The 22,740-nt window shown below is 36.7% G+C and overlaps 1 protein-coding gene and 1 pseudogene across 1 annotated transcript in view; one reads left to right on the forward strand and one right to left on the reverse strand.

Annotated features, from left to right (window-relative positions):
* PIK3CB (phosphatidylinositol-4,5-bisphosphate 3-kinase, catalytic subunit beta) overlaps window positions 1-22,740 on the reverse strand; it is a 114,139-nt gene that overhangs the window by 79,557 nt on the left and 11,842 nt on the right. Inside the window, exons 3-6 of the mRNA XM_012664529.1 lie at window positions 18,435-18,658; window positions 14,106-14,285; window positions 11,437-11,607; window positions 10,475-10,552 (exon numbers count right to left, since the gene is read on the reverse strand). Of these exons, the coding sequence (XP_012519983.1) occupies window positions 10,475-10,552; window positions 11,437-11,607; window positions 14,106-14,285; window positions 18,435-18,658 (653 nt within the window). The remainder of the gene's footprint in view (window positions 1-10,474; window positions 10,553-11,436; window positions 11,608-14,105; window positions 14,286-18,434; window positions 18,659-22,740) is intronic.
* On the forward strand, window positions 9,336-9,875 carry LOC105826549 (annotated as a pseudogene).

Consider the following 22,740-nt stretch of genomic DNA (forward strand, 5'->3'; position numbering starts at 1 on the left):
AAAAAAAAAAAAAAAAGATATAAATGAACAGCCAGAAGAAAAGGTATATGGGGTGAGGTCCAGAAGGGTCCCAAGCACGGAAGCTTCTGTCTCCGTGGAACTGGGTATACCACTCTCTCAGCATGTGGATACATTCACTACCCCAGAAGCTCTGCAAACCGCATCATTTAGGGTTTTTGATGGAGGTTAGTTAAGCAGGTGGGATTGATTAAATCATAGGCCACTGGTGATTGAGTCAATCTTTAGCCTCCCTCCCTGTCCCAGACTTTGGGGGTGGGGTGAAAGTTCCAACCCTCTTGCACAAGGCTGGTTTCTCTGGCAACCAGGCCCCAGTCAGGGGCTATCTGCCGCTTCTCCAGTCATCTCATTACCATACAAAGACACTCTTATCCTACCAAGATTCCATGGGTCTCAGAAGCTCTAGTGTCAGGAACCAGGGACTAGATCAAATATTATAATAAAAGATGTTCCATTTAGCCAGAGCAATTAGGCAAGAGAAAGAAATAAAGGGCATCCCAAGTGGAAAGGAAGAAGTCAAACTGTCCCTATTTGCAGACCACATGATCATATATATAGAAAAATCTCAAGACTACCAAAAAACTCTTAGAATTAACAAATTCAGGAAAGTTGCAGGGCACAAAAATCAACATACAAAAATCAGTATCTTTTCTATATACAAATAAGGAACTAGCTAAAAAAGAAATTTAGGCAGTCCTATTTATATAGCTGCAAAAAAAATAAAAATACCTAGGAATAAATTTAACCAAAGAGATGAAAGACCTCTAACAAGGTAACCTACAAAGAAATTGAAGAGAATACAAACAAATGGAAAAAGATCCCATGCTCATGGATCAGAATTAATATTAAAATGACCCTACTATCCAAACCAATCTCAAATTCAATATAATCCCTATCAAAATACCAATGCTATCCTTCACAGAATTAGGGAAAAAAAAATTCTGAAATTTATATGGAATCAAAAAAGACCCCTAATAGCCAAAGCAATCCTGAGCAATAACAAAGCTGGAGGCATCACACTACTAGACTTGAAAACATATCACAAATCTGTAGTAGCCAAAACAGCACAGTAATGGCATAAAAACAGAAACATAGACCAATGGAACAGAACAGAGAACCCAGAAATTGACCTGTCTACAGCCAACTGATTTTTGACATAAGCACCAAGAATCTACGTTGGGCAGTCTCTTCAATAAATGGTGCTGGGAAAATTGCATATTCATGTGCAAAAGAATGAAAATAGATGCCCACCTTCCAACCTACACAAAAATCAACTCAAAATTGATCAGAGACCTAAATGTAAGGCCCTAAACTATAAAACTACTAGAAGAAAACAGGGAAATGCTTTAGGCCATTAGTCTGGGAAAAGATTTTATGAATAAGACCTCAAAAGCACAGGCAACAAAAGCTTATGTGAACTAATGGTATTAAATCAAACTAAAAGGCTTCTGCATAGCAAAGAAAACAATCAACAGGGTGAAAAGACAACCTACAGAATGGAAGAAAATATTTGCAAACTATTCATCCAACAGGAAATTAATATCCAGAATATACAAGAAACCCAAACATCAACAGCAAACAATCCAATTTTAAAAACTGACAAGTGATCTGAACAGACATTTCTCAAAAGATGACATACGAGTGGCCAAGAAATACATGAAAAATGCTCAGCATAACTAATCATCAAGGAAATGAAAACCAAAACTACAGTGAGGTATCATCACACCCCAGTTAGGATGGCTATTGTCATAAAGACAAAAAATAACAAATGCTGATGAGGATGTGGAAAAACGAGAACTCTTAGACACTATTTGTGGGAACGTAAACTAATTCAGCCACTACAGAGAAGCGTATGGAGGTTCCTCAAAAAATACAAATAGAACTACCATATGACCCAGTAATTCCACTATAGGGCATTTATCTGAAGGAAAGGCAATAATTGTATCAGAAAGACATCTGCACACCCATGTTTACTGCAGTACTATTCACAACAGCCAAGATAAGGAATCAACCTAGATGTCCAACAACAGATGAACAGATAAAGAAAATGTGGTGTATGTACGCAATGGAATACTATTTAGCCGTAAAGAAGAATACAATACTGTCATTCACAGCAACACAGATGGAACTGGAGAACATTATGGTAAGTGGAATAAGCCAGGAACAGAAAGTTAAACACTGCATGTTTTCACTTTTATGTGGAAGCTTTAAAAAAAACAACAACAAAAAAGCTGATCTCGGCTGGGCGCAGTGGCTCACGCCTGTAACCCTAGCACTCTGGGAGGCCGAGGCGGGCAGATTGTTTGAGCTCAGGAGTTCAAGATCAGCCTGAGCAAGAGTGAGACCCCTACTCTACTAAAAATAGAAAGAAATTAGCTGGACAACTAAAAAAATATAGAAAAAATAAGCTGGGCATGGTGGCACATGCCTGTAGTCCCAGCTACCCGGGAGGCTGAGGCAGAAGGATCGCTTGAGTCCAGGAGTTTGAGGTTGCTGTGAGCTAGGCTGAGGCCACGGCACTCTAGCCTGCGCAACAGAGCGAGAGTCTGTCTCAAAAAAATAAACAAAAAAAATCTCCACTGGGTACTTCCTAGTCTTTCCCTCAGCCACACAATGATCACATCCTGAATTTGACTTCACCACACCCTAGCATCTCCAAATCACTAATTCTTACATTTCACTCTCCAACTACCTCCCCTTCCAACTTACTCCAACACTCACACAGGAAAACTTCCTTGCCCCCATTAAAACCACTATTTCAACAAACAATACCTTGCCCTCCATTTCTCTGTAAGCTTCGTTTTCAGAAAAAGCAGTAAGAAAATCTGTTCTCTAAACTTATATCACATCAAATAAAAATTATACCATTTCCTGATGCTTGGTCCGAGTCACCTTGAGTCTTCTGAAAAATTTTAAAGTACTATCATGCTTTATACACTCACATGTTTTATTATCCAACTTAAGTAAACTTCTAAAGACACATTTTTTCTGCAAGCCCTGGAACTTCAGTACAGCAGAGGGGTGCCAAGACAACAGACAGACTGATATGAATTGGTTTCACAACATTAACACCTCGTTCCACACTATGGCCAAAATCCACTACATCTTTTGCTTTCAGATATTAGACACAAAAGAAGATCAGTAGCATGAATAGGTGGGAATTTTCATGTTTTTATGAAGTGTACCACTTTGCATCCTTTATAATTTATAAAGGGAAAACCTGTTTCTTCTATACTCACATGCTTTAGATACCAAATTTGTGAGGGTTTTTCCCACACCAGCCAGTTCTCCAACTCTCCAGGCACCAACTGAATGTGCTACAATTCACTTCTGATACTAACTACAAGGATTTAGCACAGACCCCACAAGTTAAAGGCTTAGTTCCCCAAGACTAACCTCTACTTCAGATGTCGATCACAAGTCCCAGGTTGTCACCTGTACTTTCTGATCAGTTGTGGGTTCCCACAATGCCCTCCTTGGCTTCAATTATTCGCTCTAACAGCTCACAAAACTCAGGGAAACACATTAACCAGTTTATCAAAAAAGATATAAATGGGCCGGGCGCGGTGGCTCACGCCTGTAATCCTAGCACTCTGGGAGGCCGAGGCGGGCGGATTGCTTGAGCTCAGGAGTTCGAGACCAGCCTGAGCAAGAGCGAGACCCCGTCTCTACAAAAAATAGAAAGAAATTAATTGGACAGCTAAAAATATATAGAAAAAAAAAAAAATTAGCTGGGCATGGTGGCACATGCCTGTAGTCCCAGCTACTCGGGAGGCTGAGGCAGGAGGATCACTTGAGCCCAGGAGTTTGAGGTTGCTGTGAGCTAGGCTGACGCCACGGCACTCACTCTAGCCCAGGCAACAGAGACTCTGTCTCAAAAAAGAAAAAGAAAAAAAAAACTGATCTCATAAAAGTAATATGTACTTATAGGACACTAAAGGAAGGGAAAGGTAGGGGAGGGAGATAGGGAGAGATTTGTTAAATGATAGAAAATTATGGCTAGATAAGAGGAATGAGATATAGTGTTCTAGCCTTTTTGGCACCAGGGACCAGTTTCATGGAAGACAATTTTTCTATGGATGTGGGGGGCAGGGGTGGCAGGATGGTTTCAAGATGATTCAAGTGCATTACATTTACTGTGCAGTCAAACCTCCCTGCTAATGATAACCTGTATTTGCAGCCGCTCCCCAATGATAGCATCATCACCTCAGCGCCACCTCAGATCATCAGGCAACAGATTCTCACGAAGAGCAAACAACCTAGACCCCTCGCATGTACAGTTTACAATAGGGTTCGCACTCCTATGAGAATCTAATGCCCCTGCTGATCTCACAGGAGGTGGAGCTTATGCAGTGATGTAAGCAATGGGGAGCAGCTGTAAATACAGATGAAGCTTAGCTGGTTTGCGCCACTCCCCTCATGCCGCTCACTCCTGCCATGCAGCTCAGTTTCTAACAGTCACAGACCAGTATAGATCTGGTACAGGTCCATGGCCCAGAGGTTGGGGACTGCAGTTCTATAGCACTATAGGATGACTTAAGTTAACAATAATATATTATATAGTTTCAAATAGCTAGAAGGAGGATATTGAATGTTCCCAACACGAAGACGATAAATGTTTGAGATGACTGATATGCTAACTATCCTAATCTGATCACTATACATGATAAGTATCACAACATCGCGATGTACCCCTTAGTATGTATAATTATTACGTGTTGATTATAAAACTTTTTCAAAGAAAAAAAAAGGAGGAAAAAAAAGACGCTCCTATCACTCAGGAAATTGCAAGAGTTTTAGGAGCTCTGAGCCAGGAACCAGGGGGCAGAGATCAAATGCATGTTACTTTACTATGTCACAATTTGTAAAGAGGTAGATTTGGGCTGGCTTATGAGGAATACTGTGTGAACTTTAAAGATGGTTATGTTAAAATATATTCATTCATTGCACAAATATTTATTTAGTGTACCAGGCACTGAAATAAGATAAAAAGATTAAAATATTGTTTTCTCAGGTTATATACATATTTTAATAGACTGGGGGTTCTAAGACCCATATAACTACACTATGAGATATCACGATATATGACAAATAACATGTGATACAGGATATGACTAGGTTTGTACTTTCCTAGGTTTCTCCTGATTGGGGAACACTGGGCTGTTTCAATTTGTATGTTTCCATCTTTTGCCAGCTTTGCAAACTTTCCTGTGATTATTTCCTTAAATAGCTGTTCTAAATTGTACTCTTTCTCTTCTCTTTCTAAAAATCAGAATACACATATGTTAGACCTTCTAGTATTGTCCCACAGGTTCCTGGGGTTCTATAGAACCAATAATTTTTCTCTCTGCTGTTCAAATTGGAAAATATTTATTGGTTAATCTTTAAGTTGACTGATCCTTTCCTTTCTCATTACCATTCTGCTATTGAGACTATTCAGATAGCTGGGTGTGGTGGCATGAGACTGTAGTCCCAGCTACTCAGGAGACTGAGGCAGGAGGATCACTTGAGCCCAGGAGTTTGAGGTTGCTGTGAGCTAGGCTGATGCCATGGCAGTAGCCAGGCAACACAGCGAGACTCTGTCTCAAAAAAAAAAACAAAAAAAAAGAGACTATTCAGAGAATTTTTAAATTTCTATTATTACATCTTTCAGTTCTAAATTTTCTATTTGATGTCTCCTTATAGCTTCTATTTCTTCTATAGCTGAGATTTTCTACCTTTCCATTTCCATTGTTGTTTGTCCTTAGTTGTTAGAGCAGTTTTATAACTGTTTTAATGTCTTTAAGATAATGCCAACATCTGTGTCATCTCGGCACTGACATCTACTGACTATCACTGTCCATACCACTTGAGATTTTCCTCATTCTTTATATGCCAAGTAATTTTGAATTGTATTCCAGATATTTTGACTGTTACGTTATGAGACAACGGGCCTTGTTTATATCCTATAGAGAATGTTGACAGTTTCATTTTAGGGAACAATAGTTAGGTTTAAATTGCAAGTTTCGATGAGACTTCTATGAGCTATTGTTCCAATACCGGTTAAGTTTTCAAATCCTTTGCTGGGCTATTTGCATCTGTCCTATGTATGCACTACACATTAACCAGTCTGAGACTTGGGTGGTGGTTGATGCCACAGTTCAGTTTTCAAAGTATATAAGCTGTTAAGGGTAGATCCGCATATGTACAGCTCAGGAATAAGCTCATAAGTATAAATAACTTGAAGAGGTTGTTTTCCCAACCTTCTCCCACTCTGCATTCTTCCAAGTATTCTTTGGTAGCCTAGGGGTCCCCTTTACTTCACCCATCCAGAAAGTTGGTGCTTTATTCATTCGTACTTCCTGCAACTATGTCAAACACTGGAAGGACAGAGAGAAAAAAAGTCAATGAGGATTGACTCCATTCTCTTGGGACTTCGACTCCTCTAACTGGAGAGGAAGATTTAACTCTCTGAATTTTTGCTCCTGTCACTGCCCCTGCTCCCACCGTTGCTGCTGTAAGCAGCAGAACTGCTTAGAGACTAGGGCAAATGAGAACAGAGACAAGAAAAAGAAATAAAAAAGTGAGGGAAAAAAAGAGTGAAATTTGTATTCTCTCAGACTTATTTAGAAGACCCCTCTCCTTCTAGAGCTATAAATAGAGGACTTCTCCTTATGATCTCTCTGTCTGAACTAGCCATCTTCTAGATTTTGGGCAACATAGAGTTCAGGATTCTACTAAATATTAAGATGTATACATGAAAGACGAAATACCACAAGCCTGGGAAAGACTGACCAGGAAGCCATGTGCTACAGAATTCCAAGCACTCTCACAGAGCTGGAAGACACTGAATTGCCTGCCAGGTAGATACCTGAATCTTCACTGAACATCTGAGATTTTCATTATAGACCTCCTATGGAGTCATGGTGCCCTATATGATCTTTGGGACTGTAAACATGACAGATTAGACTCCAGTGATTAGGTTATACTATATGATATAGTTGGTTTTAAGGAAGGGAGATAATCCTCAGTGAGCCTTACCTATTTGGTAAACCCTTAAAAGGGACTGGACTCTTCTTGGCAAGAGATTCAAAGCATGAGAAGATTCAATGCTTGAGAAAGTCTTCAATTCTGGATTTAAAGATAGAGGGCCACAGGGCAAGGGTCTGAGAGAAGCTTCTGTAATAGACAGCAGCTCTCAGCCAACAGCCATCAAGGAAATGGAGAATTCAGTCCTACAACTGCAATGAAAAGAATTTGGCCAACAATTTGAATCAGCATGGAAGTGGATTCTTCCCCAGAACCTTCAGAAAAGAATGCAGCCCTTTCTGAAATCCAGGTGAAACTAACACTTGGATTTCAGCCTTGTTAAGACCATAAGCAGAGAATCTAGGAACTACATGCCTGGTAAACTAATACATAAATGTTGTTTTAAGCTGCTATGTTTGTGGTAACTTGATACATAGTAATAGAAAACTAACGTAAGGGGCTATCATGAACTTTATGCCAATAAACTTAACTTAATTATCTGAAAGATAAAAATTACCAAAACGGACACAACAGAAACAGAAAATGTGACTACCTATACTCCACTGAAAAAAATTAAATTTCAAACTACCCGTCTCTACAAAGACAGAAAAATTAGTGGGGCATGGTGGCATATGCCTGTGGTCCCAGCTGCTTGGGAGGCTGAGGCAGGAGGCTCGCTTGAGCTCAGAAGGCAGACCGGTGCCACTGGGACTACAGGCATGAGCTACTGTGAGCTGCCCTTGGCATAATTAACATTTAAATCAGTAGACCAAGTAAAGGAGATTACCCTCCCTAATGTCGGCTGGAAATGAAGTATAATGCTTAAGAAAAATAGAGCATGTGTAAAGATTTCTTTGATATTCTTCTGGGAAAAAAGTAAATAATAAAGGGCTATAGAAAAATACCAACTACGAGAAAATTAAAGAGCTGATAAATTATCCACAAAAGATAAACAAGATGGCCTGTAATTTAAAAGAACAAGTAGGAATTCCCATTTGTTACTATGTAAATTATACATCTATACATACAAATGACTGAACAAAACCATACTTATGTATATAATATATATATTATATCCTATATGACTTGAGGGTAGATTTGACTATATATGATATTTGCCTTTAAGAATGAAATCCCCAAGGAACTCTACTGAATATTTACTAATCCAGTGGACTGTCCAAGATATATTATACAGTGAATAAATCAGGTTATAGAATAATATATAAAGTACCATCCCTTTTTTCTTTAACAAACCAATCAAGAAATAAAAGAAATAAACACAACCAAAACCCCTTTGATTCTCCAAACCATGTTTATATATATTTGTATAAACATGAAGGACACTCACAAGGCTTGTTGAGCTTGAATCCCTTATGATGGTAAGGAGATGGGAAGAAAAGACTAGTACCTTTTTTCTTAATCAGTGTGCACTTCTTCACTTGCAATAATTTTAACATGCAATAATCATGTTATATTTTTACATTTGTAAAAAACTAATAAGGAAAGTTTAAATTAAAAGAAAAAAACAGAATTACCACTAATTGGTAATAAACATATTGATTAAAAACAAAAATCTAGCTGAGGCTGTAAGAGCAAAGCCCTTATTTATTTTAATGAGGGCTACCCAAACAATCTTTTAATTGCACATATTTAATGTATGCAACATGTTTTAATATACATATACATAATAAAGCAATTACTACAAATAAATTCATATAGCCTTCATCACATAGTTACCTTTGTTACCTTTTATTTTTCTTTTTTTGGTAACAGTACCTGAAATTTACTCTTTTAGCAAATTTTCTATATATACTACCATATTATTAACTATTGTCCTCGTGTTGTACATTAGATTTCTAGACTTACTCATTCAAGATAGTTGTATCTTTGCACCCTTTGACTTCTATCTCTCCATTTCCCACACCCTCTGACCACCGGTAACCACCTTTCTACTCTCCCCCAAAATCTTTAATGTTCATGTACAAAAAGCAAGCCATTGGTAATTTTTGCTAAGAGGCTCCTAAATATATCCTCATTCCAACAGACATTTAAAACTACTGAATCTTTCTTGGATCACAAAACTATTCACTTAATTTCCTACCCAGCAAAATAGGGAAAATGCATATTTTATACCTTGAGACAAAATGCCTTGTTAGGTCTTTATTTAATTGTATAGGATTGAATAATAAATCCCCACGTGTTAATAACTTGTGGTCCATAATGTAGTCACCTATCTTCTTTCAAGAAATGGCATTAAGCAGTTGCAGCCGTGTTTTCCGAGTTCCTGTCTCCTTGCCAGCACCACCTGGATGGCCTCCCAAAACCGCGACCCGGCTGTCGCCAGCGTTGCGGCGGCCCGTAAAGGAGCCGAGCCCAGCGGGGGCGCCGCTCGGGGCCCCGTGGGCAAAAGGTTACAGCAGGAGCTGATGACCCTCATGATGTCTAGTGACAAAGGAATTTCTGCCTTTCCTGAATCAGACAACCTTTTCAAATGGGTAGGGACCATCCATGGAGCAGCGGGCACAGTTTATGAAGACCTGAGGTATAAGCTCTCCCTAGAGTTCCCCAGTGGCTACCCTTACAACGCACCCACGGTGAAGTTCCTCACGCCCTGCTACCACCCCAACGTGGACACCCAGGGTAACATCTGCCTGGACAACCTGAAGGACAAATAGTCTGCCCTATATGATGTCAGGACCATCGTGCTTTCCATTCAGAGCCTGCTAGGAGAACCCAACATTGATAGCCCTTTGAATACACATGCTGCTGAGCTCTGGAAAAACCCCACAGCTTTTAAGAAGTACCTGCAGGAAACCTACTCAAAGCAGGTGTCCAGCCAGGAGCCCTGACCAGGGCTATCCGGACTCTCCCTGTGTTCTTTTTTTTTCCCTTGGATGATCTGTCCTTTCCCTGATTTCTGTATAGGACTCTGGATCTTGAGCTGTGTTGTTATTGTTTTGTTACTGTTTTTTAAATTAAGTCTCTGGTTGAGCCCTTGTGGTGTATATTAAATAAATACATTTTGGTTGTTTTTTATAAAAACAAAAAAAAAGAAAGAAATGGCATTAAATTTTCTCTGTGCTTAGCAAGTTTAAAGAAGAAAAAAAAAGACAAAGAGGTGGCTGAGTGCAGCTCTCAGCAAGGATGAGAATGGAAAACAAGATTGCACAGAAACATGTGATCTACAGTTTTGGCTTAAATTTCGCTTGCTGAATCCAAAATAATTTCTTCTACATAATACATGTCAATCTTTCCAGTAGATCTCTAATTATTCAAAGAATAATTTAAAACAAAAATTCTCAAAGTTTTATAATAAATTGCCATATTCTATCCCATGTTATTTATCGATATGGATAAAATTTAATCTCCAATGTGAATTACTGAGCACATCAGAAAGTTATTCAAATAATGGAGCACATAGCAACTTCAAATCTTAGGAAGTACTCACTTTTACAGTTTCTTCTGTGTTAAGTTTATTTCCCTTAACCAAGACAATCTGGAAAGGGTTGTTATTTTCCCAAACATGCTGTAAAAGAATGAAATAAATACAAAGTATTTTAATAAAAGGAATGAATATTCTATGCTAGCAATGAAATCATCTTAGTTCTCATGTCTACTGACAAAATTATGAAACTAGAGTTCTCAACTAACAACCGAAAGCCACATATATTAAAATTATTAACCTCTAGTACTTCGTTTCCATGGCAAAACATAGGCACTATTCCACTACTGCTAAGAGATATCACCAAAATAAAAAGCAGCGACAAATAGTATTAAAAGCCTTGTATAAATTAAGTGTTGACCATTTACATTAATATAGAGGTAACATCAAGGCGCAGTTAAACATACAATTTGTAAAGATTGAGTAACTGACTAAAAAATGTTAACTGTTCAAATGAAGACAAACTTAGCACTTGCTTTATATAAATATATTATATTCTGGAAAAAATAGTGCCTTTCATTTATGTTTAATACTAAAAGAATTCAGTATTGAGAAGACAGGCAAATTATAACAAAACCACCACCACAGCTAAGCTGATAGAAATGAATTATACTGGAAATTCAACTATTTCTGCATATCTAATTTTTCTACTGGAGTATCTCAAATTGCTCATTGAAATCCTATGTTTAAAAGCTAATCTCTAATTTGATGGCATTTTTCTTTGGCATCAAAAGAACACCAAAAATATAAACGGTACATTTACATTTATTTGTACCTTAAGTAAGGAAAAAGAATAGTAGCTTTTTTAGCTACTATTTTAAAGTAAATAGTGATGGATTTTTGGTAAGTATGCATTGTGTTTTACAGAAGGAGAAGTGAGCAAAGTAAATACGTGTGAGACTGAAGCATACTACCTAACAAAATCACATGCCTTTGGGGGTTACCAAAGGTTCACAAATGAAGCTTACAGAAATAACTCGCGTTTTCTTTGGTGGTAAAGGAAGAGGAAGGTTAGATGACTTTCGATTTATGGCAGCCTCTATGGCAATCATTTCCTGTTCATACATTTTCTTGATCTTGCAGCATTCCACAAGTATAAAGTGGGGCAGAGTCCTGTTCATTACACAATTCCGGATATACTACAGTGGCAAGAAAGAGGAAGATATAAATTTTCATGCAAACATTTAAATCTATAGAATAAAATTAAGCCGAACAACACTATAACAAATGTGCTGTGAAAGTATATCTTAAACAACTAAATATCAAGAATATGAGAATTTCAAATCACAATACAAAAAATAGTTACCATTAATTCAACACCTAAGTACCTAAGAACTGAGCTAAATAGACATGTCATTATGTCGCCCTGGATAGAGTGCAGTGGCGTCATCATAGCTCACTTGAACTTCAAACTCTGGGGCTCAAGTGATCCTCCTGCCTCAGCCTCCCAAGTAACTGGGACCACAGGTGCGTGCCATGACACCTGGCTAATTTTTCTATTTTTACTAGAGATAGGATCTTGCTCTTGCTGGTCTTGAACTCCTATGCTCAAGCAATCCTCCTGTCTTGGCTTCCCAGAGTGCTAGGATTACAGGCATTAGCCACTGCACCCAGCCTAGACAGACATGTTTCATGAGTTATAGCTAAACTTCATAACACTCTACAAGAAAGATTATCCCCTTATTTAACAAATTAAAGAAACGAAACTCAGAAGAGTTAAATTATACACCTAGTATCTGAAAAGACCTGGATTTAAATACACTTTTCTGACAGCAAAGTTATACTTTAGCCAATCAGCCAGAAAAGGTGAATACGTGGTTCACATGTGTCAGATTCACATTTTTCTACAGCTGCCTGAGGTGGCCCCTTTACAGGACAGAGCTTAGGCAAGTGTTAGCAACTGTCTCCCCAGCAAAAACCTACTGGCCATCCCAGTATAATGCTCTGCTTTATTTCCACAAAACCAGGATGACTGTCTAGAGGCATATAAGAAAAGGGGTGATTATTCATATTACCAAAGATTCCTAACAAACTGAATAGAAATCCAATGTATTTCTCAGAAGAATAAATTTCCTATATACATCCAAAGTGTGATTCAATGTATTGTAACTCAATTCAGAACCATTAAAAGTAAATTTTTCAAATGAAAAACATTTCCAGATTGGCCTCACAGTGGGAGTTATATGATATTATGATAAAAGATCCATTTCCTTCACATTCTTTTGCCTATGTTACATATTTTCTCTCTTTTTTGTATTTCTTTGTATTAATAACAAATGATAACTGCTGGTAAAATATACATTTCTCTTACTAAGGTAAAAAGAAATGTTAAATTACATAAAGAGGCTACTCGAATGATGGCAGAATATGAAGAGAAGTCAGTACTTCCATGTTGCCCACAATGCACTTTTCATCTTCCTTTTTATGGGCTAGAGTTCAATTGCTTACTATCAGAATACCACAGACTCCCAAAGCTGTGCATACAAGTTGTAACTGCTCTTAGGCCTTCTATCTACTATGGCACAAAAATTAAGGGCCACATCAGAAACCTGAAAAGAGGCGTAAAATCCCATTACACCCGCTAATAAGTCACAGCTCATTCTCAAAGGGACATCACTTTATACTTGACATGCATGTATCCCTTTTGTTTAAAAAAAAAAAAAAATTAAAACAATAACATCACAAACCCACAGGATTTTCCTAAAATCCTGTTACTACTGACCAGTAATTTGGCACTTATCCTAATATTCCTTATATAACGACTACTTTTTAGTCTCTAAATATAATTTCAACAAAAATAGCTTCAAAGTTCTTTGAAGGCAAAGCCAGGGACCTGTTGTTTAAACAGAATACTTCGTGGGGAAAGAGTTGTTGCACTGTACATATATTTAAACTCCACATTATTCCAAAAATAATCTGAGGCAATTCAGTGCCATGCATAAAGCACATACTCAAAAAATTCATAATTAAATGAAAATAAATAAATATCTCGAAGACTAAGAAAGGCTTTGAAAATAGTTAGACCTAATGGCTTACAAAATTCCTATCATACATGTAAACAACAAAAAAGGGGCAAGGGAGATTAGACATATAAATATTAAAGACTGAAATAGAAAAGTTTTCTAATTCGTAATGAAAATTTAAAATATTACTTTATGTAACTAACTGATAACCACATATAAGTATTTATACAATTCAATGAATGACCATTCAGTCAACTTTTTTTATATTTTACTTCCCCTAGAAAATTTCATATTTAAATCATATATTTATTTAACAAAATAGTAGGCAGTTCTAACAAATTGTGGTAAGAATTCATGTTACAGGAAAATAATTATAACATTAACTGAAACACTCAACAAAAAAAGCAGAATGCAAACACACATATAGACACACATATTTGTGTGTATAATCATGCTAAATATATGTACAACTGCAAAACGAAATGACAAAAACATGCCAAAATGTTAAAAGTGATTATTTCAGAGTAAGTATGATTATGGATATTTACTATTAAATTCTGTATAATTTTCTGTAGGTTCCAAATGTTCCACCATGGACATGGCTTTTTTTAAATCAGAAATAAAAAACGCATACCCATATAATTTTCTAGTAAATGGATAGTTAATACACATACCTGGAATTGAATTAGTGGGTGATCGCCAAATACGTATTCAACTCTTCCACTGACTTGCAATACATAATCATAGGGGCTAGCTTCATCTTCCTTTCCATGAATAGTCAAACGTTTTTGTATTGCCAATTCATTTATTTTGATAGGATTCATGTTAGGAGATACCTGAAAGCTAAACACATCCTAAAAGGGGGGACGGGGGGCGGAAAAAAACAGTAAAGTTTATATTTGTGCTGAAAAATCACTGTTACGATGATTAGGTAATAATGTGTACAAATGTACATAAGATTAACATATGTACATCCCTTTATATTTTATATTCCACAACATTTTTCTATATTCTGTGTCCATACAAAATTCACTAAAATTTCTGATTATTTTAAAGTCATCTTACTGTATTCATAGTGCCGTTATCTCCCACAGGTAAGATTAATATTTAATTAATGTTACCATCAGGTAATATATCACATGCATTTTCCAGTGAACAGCTTTCTTTAAGAAGTTTTAAAACCTATAGCTATTCAAATTTAGTCTACATTTTTAAAAAATGTATTTTTATCACTAGTAAAAAGAGATTCATACCTTATACCAATTAAACCATAATTTAATAAATTGGGCCCAATTTTACAAACATGAAAATGGAAATATACAGAAATTTTAATCAATAAAAAATGAAGATATAGTTGAAATAGAACATTACCAAATCTGTTTATCATAAAACCCAATGCTACAGATAACACCCGAATCCTCTCATACATAATCTATCAAGGTAATTTCCCAGCATATGATCATATTCCAAAGATATAAGAAACTCACTATCACACAAAATAGCCAACTGCTACTCTGGGCAATTGACTGCTAGAAAATTCTGTATACAGACTTGACATCAATTTTGCAAATTTTCCATTAAATTAATTTAAACCACATCCCTTTTCCACAAAGTACCTTAAATTTAAACTTTTTGAACCTTAACTTAGTATTTCACATCTATTTTATCCATTATTTTTACTTATTCTTCTGTATTTTCTATATGAGTTGGTGCCTGCTATAGACTGAATGTTTGTGTCTCCTCCAAATTCCTATGTAGAAACCTAATCCCCAATGGCATTTGGAAGTAGGGAGTTTGGGATGTGATTAGGTCATGAAGGCCAAGCCCTCATGAAGGGGACTGGTGCCTTTATATGAAATTTCAGAGAGCTCCCTTTCCTCTTCTGCCACAGAGGATACAGCAAGAACATAGTCATCTACATACCAGGAAACAGACCCTCATCAGACATGGAATCTGTTGGCACCCTGATCTTGGACTTCTGAGCTTCCAGAACTCTGAGTAATAAATTTCTATTGTTTGTAAGCCACCCAATCTATAGTATTCTGTTACAGCAGCACAAACAGAATAAGACAATACCGAATGCATTAAAGCACACAAGCTAGAATGCTAGGAATCATTTTGAGAAGTCCCAGGACTCCCCTTTCCTTCTCCACCTCACTTCCCAATAAGATATTAATGATCTCTCATTCTAATGGTTTCCAATCCATTACCTTCGCTCCATCCCCTGTGAAACTGTGATTCCTGGAATTAACAATAATGTATCTGTGAATTGACTGCTGAGACCATTGTTCTATAAAATTCAGATACAATAGGTCTATGATTATGTTTATCCTGCTTCTTAAAAGCCATGTCATAAGCCTGGCTGATACTATGTGGTAATCTAAAATTTCTGAAGTTCTTCACAAATTCCTGGCTAGCTTTCCCCCTACCAGTCCCAGAAAATCATTTTTTTAACCCAAATGGACACCTTTTCACATTTCATCTCATTTTTAGTCTAGTGTTCCTCACATGCTGCTTTGCATGGACCAGTGTTGGTCGTAAGCTGCTGACGGTGGAATGTCCAAATGGGAATTTTATAGAAGTGGGAGGGGGAAAGGGAGAATGCATATATCATGGAGTATGTTGCCAGCAGTCTTATTCTGAGATTGTGAAATTCTTATTTTTTGGTGGTGAAGTGTTTATCAATTTATAAAAAATTACTGGTAAAAAATTATGGTTTCGGATTTTTTTTTAATGTCCTTACTTAGTTAAATAAAAACCTATAAATTCTATGTGACTTCACAGATTTTTTTAAATAACTTAATTTTACTGTTCTATACAACCAAAAGTCTAGGAATTTTTGGTTTAACCTTTGAGGAAATGTTTAACCTGAAGAAAAGGAGACTAGGGAGATGCATAATAGCTATATTTCAACTATCTGAATATCTGGCCTGGAGAAGGAAGAGAAGATTGCATTGATACTTGTCCAAAACTATACAGAAAACTGTATTGAGATGGGCAGAGGTCATAGAAGGCAGGTTTGAATTTAAAATTTTTGAGAGGAAAAAAATAAAATAAAATAAAATTAAATTAAATTAAATTTTTTAAATTTCAAATTGAAACGTGTATTTGCCTGTAGGCATAAACATGCTGTTTCAGGAAGAAAAACACTCCCCCTAGCACTTGATTTATGTAGGCAAAGACATAAGATATTAGGGACTACAAAAATAATTATTATATTATGTAAAAAGTCCAACTAAATGATCTCTAAACTCCTTTCAACTTTAAATTCTAGGACTGCTTGGAATCTAGTAAGATTTTACCGTATCTCCATCTCTCTACTATGTTCAAAACACTTCCTTTCATATATACTTTGTTACACGAATGATTACATTAACATTTGTGAATTCGTGTGGGATCTGACCCACCCGTAATAAATTCAGACTGACCTAGATAGGCAACTTATTTTGATCCAGTGTTTTCAAGTTGAATTCTAATCACCTTTCAACAGTGAACTCCCCTATTTCACCTCTCAACCTTGCAGAATCCCCTAACATAGTATTTTAAATTTGATCCTGACATTTTACAATACTCAAATCTTGACTTAAATTGAACTTCAGTCATAACATTCTCAGGATAGAATGACAAATGGTGTTTTTCCCTAAACAAGCTTTCTTGACTAGAGAAAATGCCTAAAGGCAGGATCTTTTTTTTACTTGTCCTAACAAATACTTATTAACATGTCTAAAAGAGGCAAAACCTGGTAAAACCACAAACACCTGGATAAACTCCTGGCTCTACCACTGACCAGCTATGAGGCCTAGCACAAAACACTAAACTACTCTTCTAGACAGGGCAAGGTCGCTCATGCCTATAATCCCAGCACTGTGGGAGGCTAAAGTGGGAGGATCACTCGAGCCCAGGAGTTTGAGACCAGCCTGGGCAGAACCACATCTCTACAAAAAAAATTTTTAAATTAGCATGGTGGCGCACTCCTGGAGTCCTAGCTGCTGGGGAAGCTGAGGTAGGAGGATCATTAGAGCCCAGGAGTTCAAGGCTACAGTGTGCTATGAGGTAGCCAATGCACTTCAGCCTGGGTGATAGAGGAAGACCTCATCTCTAAAAACAAAATAAACTTGTCTTCCTTTCAGTTTCTTCACAGTAAAATGGGGGAAAAGAAAACAACATTTTCTAGGGTTGGTGTAGAGAACATATGAAATAGCTCCTGGCATAGTATAAGTGCTCAATACAGAAGAGCTTCTGTTAACGGCAGCTGTCATTGCTCTGATTATTACAGCAATTCAAGAACAAAACACCCTTGAATTCCTACGTTAATCTAGGGCCAGCCCCTAGATGACAGAGTGACCATACTTGATACAAAGGTGGTAGCATTATAAAGTTTGTATAATTGCTGTGAGCATTTAAAAATGGATTAGCTCTATGTTTACTCTTTTATAATGTCTAATCCCTTACCACTTAATTTACATATTCACAGAATGCAAATGTAAGAATATGGGGGAAAAAAGAGACCATTTTGATCAGGCTTTTCATTTCTATAGATTTAAAAAAAAATTACATGAGAAAAAAATATCTGCAATGAAGAACACTACCTAAACCAACAGTTGGTAGGCAAACTTTTTCTATAAAGGACCGGGCTTTGCTGAAAACATACAAGTCTATATTGCATATTCTTTTTTTCTTTTGCTTATTTTTGTAAACATTCCTTTACAATTCTTTAAGGTTTTTTTTTTACATGGCTTTAAAAATGTAAAAACCAATTAAACAGTACAGTTTGCCAGCCCTATTCTAAACTACCATTCCATTGCTTTAAGAAATCATGTATAAAGGGTGTGTATAAAGGGTGTCACTTTAGACTGTTATACATAATTCTAAATATCTTTCCACCTTAAATCCTTTTAAAACTGTGCTTTACAATAGTGTTTGCTAGGCAAGCCAAAAACACTTCTAAGAATGGAGTTGCATTCAGATAAAAGTAAGAGATTTATCACAAAATATAATCCTACCTGACAGTTTTCAAAATGAACAGCTACAATGAGCTTTCCTCCGTAAAGTTTATCTTCTAAGTTTTCAAAGATGGATGGTTCATGTTCTGGTGGGTATGTTTGTTTTAGCCAGTCCATCCAAGACAATCCAACAAGTGACTGAATCTTTTCCTCACTGAATGTGCGCATTTTCCTCCGAAATTCGTTCACTTCAGGATCCTTCAAGGCATCAAATTCGTGCAGACCTAAACACATTTTTTCAAAGATGTAATTTTCCGAAACTAACAATAATAAAAGAGAATACAAAATACATTCAACAAAACTTGGATGTTTGGAGTTTATCAAGCAGACAAAACTGGGGAAGAAAATATCATAAAAGATATAAAAAATAACCCAGATAAAATATTAAATCTCATGTAGAGAAGACAAACATAGAATTGAATTTCTAAAGAATATAAACTCAAAACCTCATAAAGAAATGCAGTTTGGTTACCAGTTTTATAATCACTGAAATTCACAATATGTTTTAAAAACATGTATAAAAGATCCACAGTTTTTATTTAACCAAGTAAAGCACATTTAAAATATCTGAGAAAGGCTAAGAATCTGAAAACTATTCCAATACTGTATTAGAAGAAACCTAAAACTGAAGCTATTATTCAACTTAAAATGTGGTAACCTATGGGGATGGCTATGCATACATGATTGCAGAAGGTATGGGGGAAATCTTACACCTTCCTCTCAATTTTGATGTGAACCTAAAACTGCTCTAAAAGATAAAATCTATTAAAAAAAACTTGGCAAACAAATTTTATGGATTGAGTTTTCCGTTCACTGTGATTTTTCAATGGTTATAGTACTAATGTATTATATTAATTAGTCAAAAATCCCATAAACATAAAATTATTCTTTGTTGTACAGATGACCTTTTAACAACACAGGGGTTAGGGGCACTGACCCCCGCACAGTCAAAATGTGCATATAACTTTTCATTCCCCAAACACTTAACTACTAATAGCCTACTACTAACCAGAAGCCTTACCAATAACACAGTCAATTAACACATATTTTCTGCTTTACATGTATTATATACTGTATTCTTCAAATAAAGTAAGCAAAAGAGAATGTTATTAAGAAAATCATGAGTAAGAGAAAATATATTTCCTATTCATTAAGTAAAAGTGGATCATCACAAAGGTCTTCATCCTTGTCTTTACGTTGAGTATGCTAAGGGAGAGGGAGAGAAGGTGGCAGAAGCAGAAGAGATGGAGGTGGTGGAGAGGGAGGCAGGAGAGGCAAGCACACTTGATGTAAATTTATGGAAATATACCATAATTTCTGCCTTTTTTGCTTTTTCATTTATGTAAAAAAGTTTCTATATGCTACCAATCGTTTTTCCACCATTTGCTTTAGTTTCAGTGCCCATATCATAGAAGGGTCCATGATGTAACAGCAGTCAAAAGAGGTCTTGAATAACTGGAACCCTTCTGTCAGATTGTCTGTCTAACATCAATTTGCTTCCCGGCACTGCTTCTTCCTCATCCTTTGGCACTGGTCCAGAAGCGGTCATTTCCATCAAGTCATCTTCTGTTAATTCTTCTGGTGTGGTGTCTATTGGCTCTTTAATTGCTCCAAGATCCACATCTTGAAAACCTTTACCTCCCACTTTTTTTTTTTTTTTTTTTTTACCATATCTACAAGCTCTTTCATGATTTCCTGGATTGGCTCTGTAACATAAATCCTGTTAAGTCATACACACCCGGACAGTTTTCTCCAGCCGGAATTTATTTTGGGGGCTTGATAGATTTCACAGCTTTTTCTACAATAAGGATGGCATCTTTAATGATGTAATGCTTCCAGACTTTCATGATGTTCAGGGTTCTCTTCCAGAGTGTTGACAATTCTTTCCATAGAGTACCATGTGTAATGAGCCTTAAAGGTCCTGATCCAGAGTTTGAATTAAAGATGTTGTGTTTGGGGGCAAGTACACAACTTTGATGCCCTTAGTGTTGAACTCATGGGGTTTGGGGTGGCCAGGGGCATTGCCCAATATCAAAAGAACCTTAAAAGGCAGACCCTTGCTGGCAAGATACTTCCTGACTTCAGGGACAAAGCATCAATAGGACCAACCAGAAAATGGGTTCTCATTGTCCAGGTCTACTTCTTGTACAACCAAAAGACTGGCAGCTGGTGTTTAGCTTTTCCCTTCAAGGCTTGACGGTTAGCTGATTTATAGATAAGGCCAATCCTGACCATAAACCAGATTGCATTTACATAAAACAGTATTGAGTCTATCCCTTCCTATCTTAAATCCTGATGCTTGCTTCTCTTCCTTACTAATAATTGTCCTTTGTGGCATTTTTTCCAGAATAGGGCACTTTTGTCTGCAGTAAAAACTCATTCAGGCAGATATCCTTTGTCCTCTATGATTTTCTGAATGGCACCAAGGAGCTCATCCGCTGCCTCTTGGTCAGCAGAAGCTACATCTCCTGTTACCTTGACATATTTTAAGCAAAATCTCTTTCAAAAATTATCAAACCATCCTTGCTAACATTAAATTCTCCGGCTTTTGATCTTTCGTCTTCATTTTGCTTTAAGTTGTCATATAACGACTTCACTTTTTCTGAAATCGTATTAGAATCCAAAGGTATGCCTTTCTTACAGGAATACTGCAGCCACAAAAAAGCTGCATTATCAATATGAGATAAAAAGGTATTTCACTAAAAAAAAAAAAGCAAAGTTTTCACACCTGCTGGCACAGCTGCAGCAACAGCTTCATAAATTTCCTTTTCTTTTTTTTTACAATGGTCTTTATCCTGGATTCATTTAAAATGAAATTGAAATGGTGGGCATACCTGTAGACCATAGCTGTAGACCTCATGCTACAGTACATATCAAGCAATCCAACTTCATTTTTTTTTAAGAGATGGGGTCTGGCTATGCAGCCCAGGCTGGAGTGCAGTCTCTATTCACAAGCACAATCATGACATACTAGTACTTCAGACTCCTGGGCTCAAGACATCCTCACGCCTCAGCCCCCTGAGTAGTTGGGACTACAGATGCATGCCACTACACCAAATGGCAATTCAACTTTTCCTTATGATGCCATGATTTTTCTCTGCTTCCTAGAAGCACTTCCAGCATCACAAGTGGCACTTTGTATGGGTCCCATGGTGTTATTTAAGGTTGACAGTATTGCATTAAACATTATCATGTTACTCCCTTACTTAAATTCTTTCAATAGCTTCCCACTTAGAAGTAATTCTCTACTTTTTACAAGGCCTGGGTAGTTCTGCATGCTCTGAAGCTGGTTGTCTCTCCAGTCTTCTCTACTTTTCCACCTGTCCCTTAAACTAACCATAATCAGTTTCTTTTATTCTTTGAATAGGCCATTCTTCACACAACCATTCCTTTTTCCTTTTCCTTTCTCCAACTTCCTTCACCTGCCAAACTCCTAATCAGCAATGAAGGCTCAGTTTAGCTGTATATCCTCTGAGAGGCCATCCCTGACTCACAAAAGTTGATATAAGGTGACCTTCATTTTTATTTTCTTTTTAATCAACAAATAATACTTGTATATATTTAAAGGGTACAATGTGATGCTTCAATACATGTATATATGGTGGAATGATCAAATAAAGCTAATTAGCATATCCATCACCTCAAATATTTACTATTTTTTTGTGGTGAGAACATATAAAAATCCTCTCTTTTAGCTATTTTGAAATATACAATATTAACTATAGTCACCTTGTTATGCACTAGAACACCAGAACTTACTCCTAATTGAAACTTTGTATCCACTGACCAATTTCTCTCCTTTCCCAGTCCACCGCCACACCCCCATCCCTTGCTCTGCCTCTGGCAACCACCATTATACTCCCTACTTCTTTGAGTTTGACTATTTTAGTTTCCACATGTAAGTAAGATCACACAGTATTTGAAGGTGAACTTCCTTGACTTAGCATAGCAGTTCATACATTGCACTATATGTTTACTGATCCATATTTCCCACCAGACTGTTAGCTCCAAGCAAGGACCACATCACCTAAGGTCACTGTTATGTATAATTTCAACTATAAACATTCAACATAATTACTGCTGAATTGCAATCACTACTGTTCTGGTAATATTTTTCAATATATTACAAATAAGGGACTGTTCATATAACTGTTGGAATCACCTGAAAAATACAGATTTCCTTAATTCATCCCAGACTCACTGAATCCTAATCTCTGAGAATCTTCGTTTTAAGAAACTTATGCAGCCTGAATTTGGGAATCACTGCAAAGTCCTCTTTTTTTTTTTTTTTTTTTTTTTACAGAGT

This window comes from Propithecus coquereli, unplaced genomic scaffold (assembly GCF_000956105.1).
Source record: "Propithecus coquereli isolate 6110/MARCELLA unplaced genomic scaffold, Pcoq_1.0 Scaffold12, whole genome shotgun sequence".
Taxonomy (NCBI): domain Eukaryota; kingdom Metazoa; phylum Chordata; class Mammalia; order Primates; family Indriidae; genus Propithecus; species Propithecus coquereli.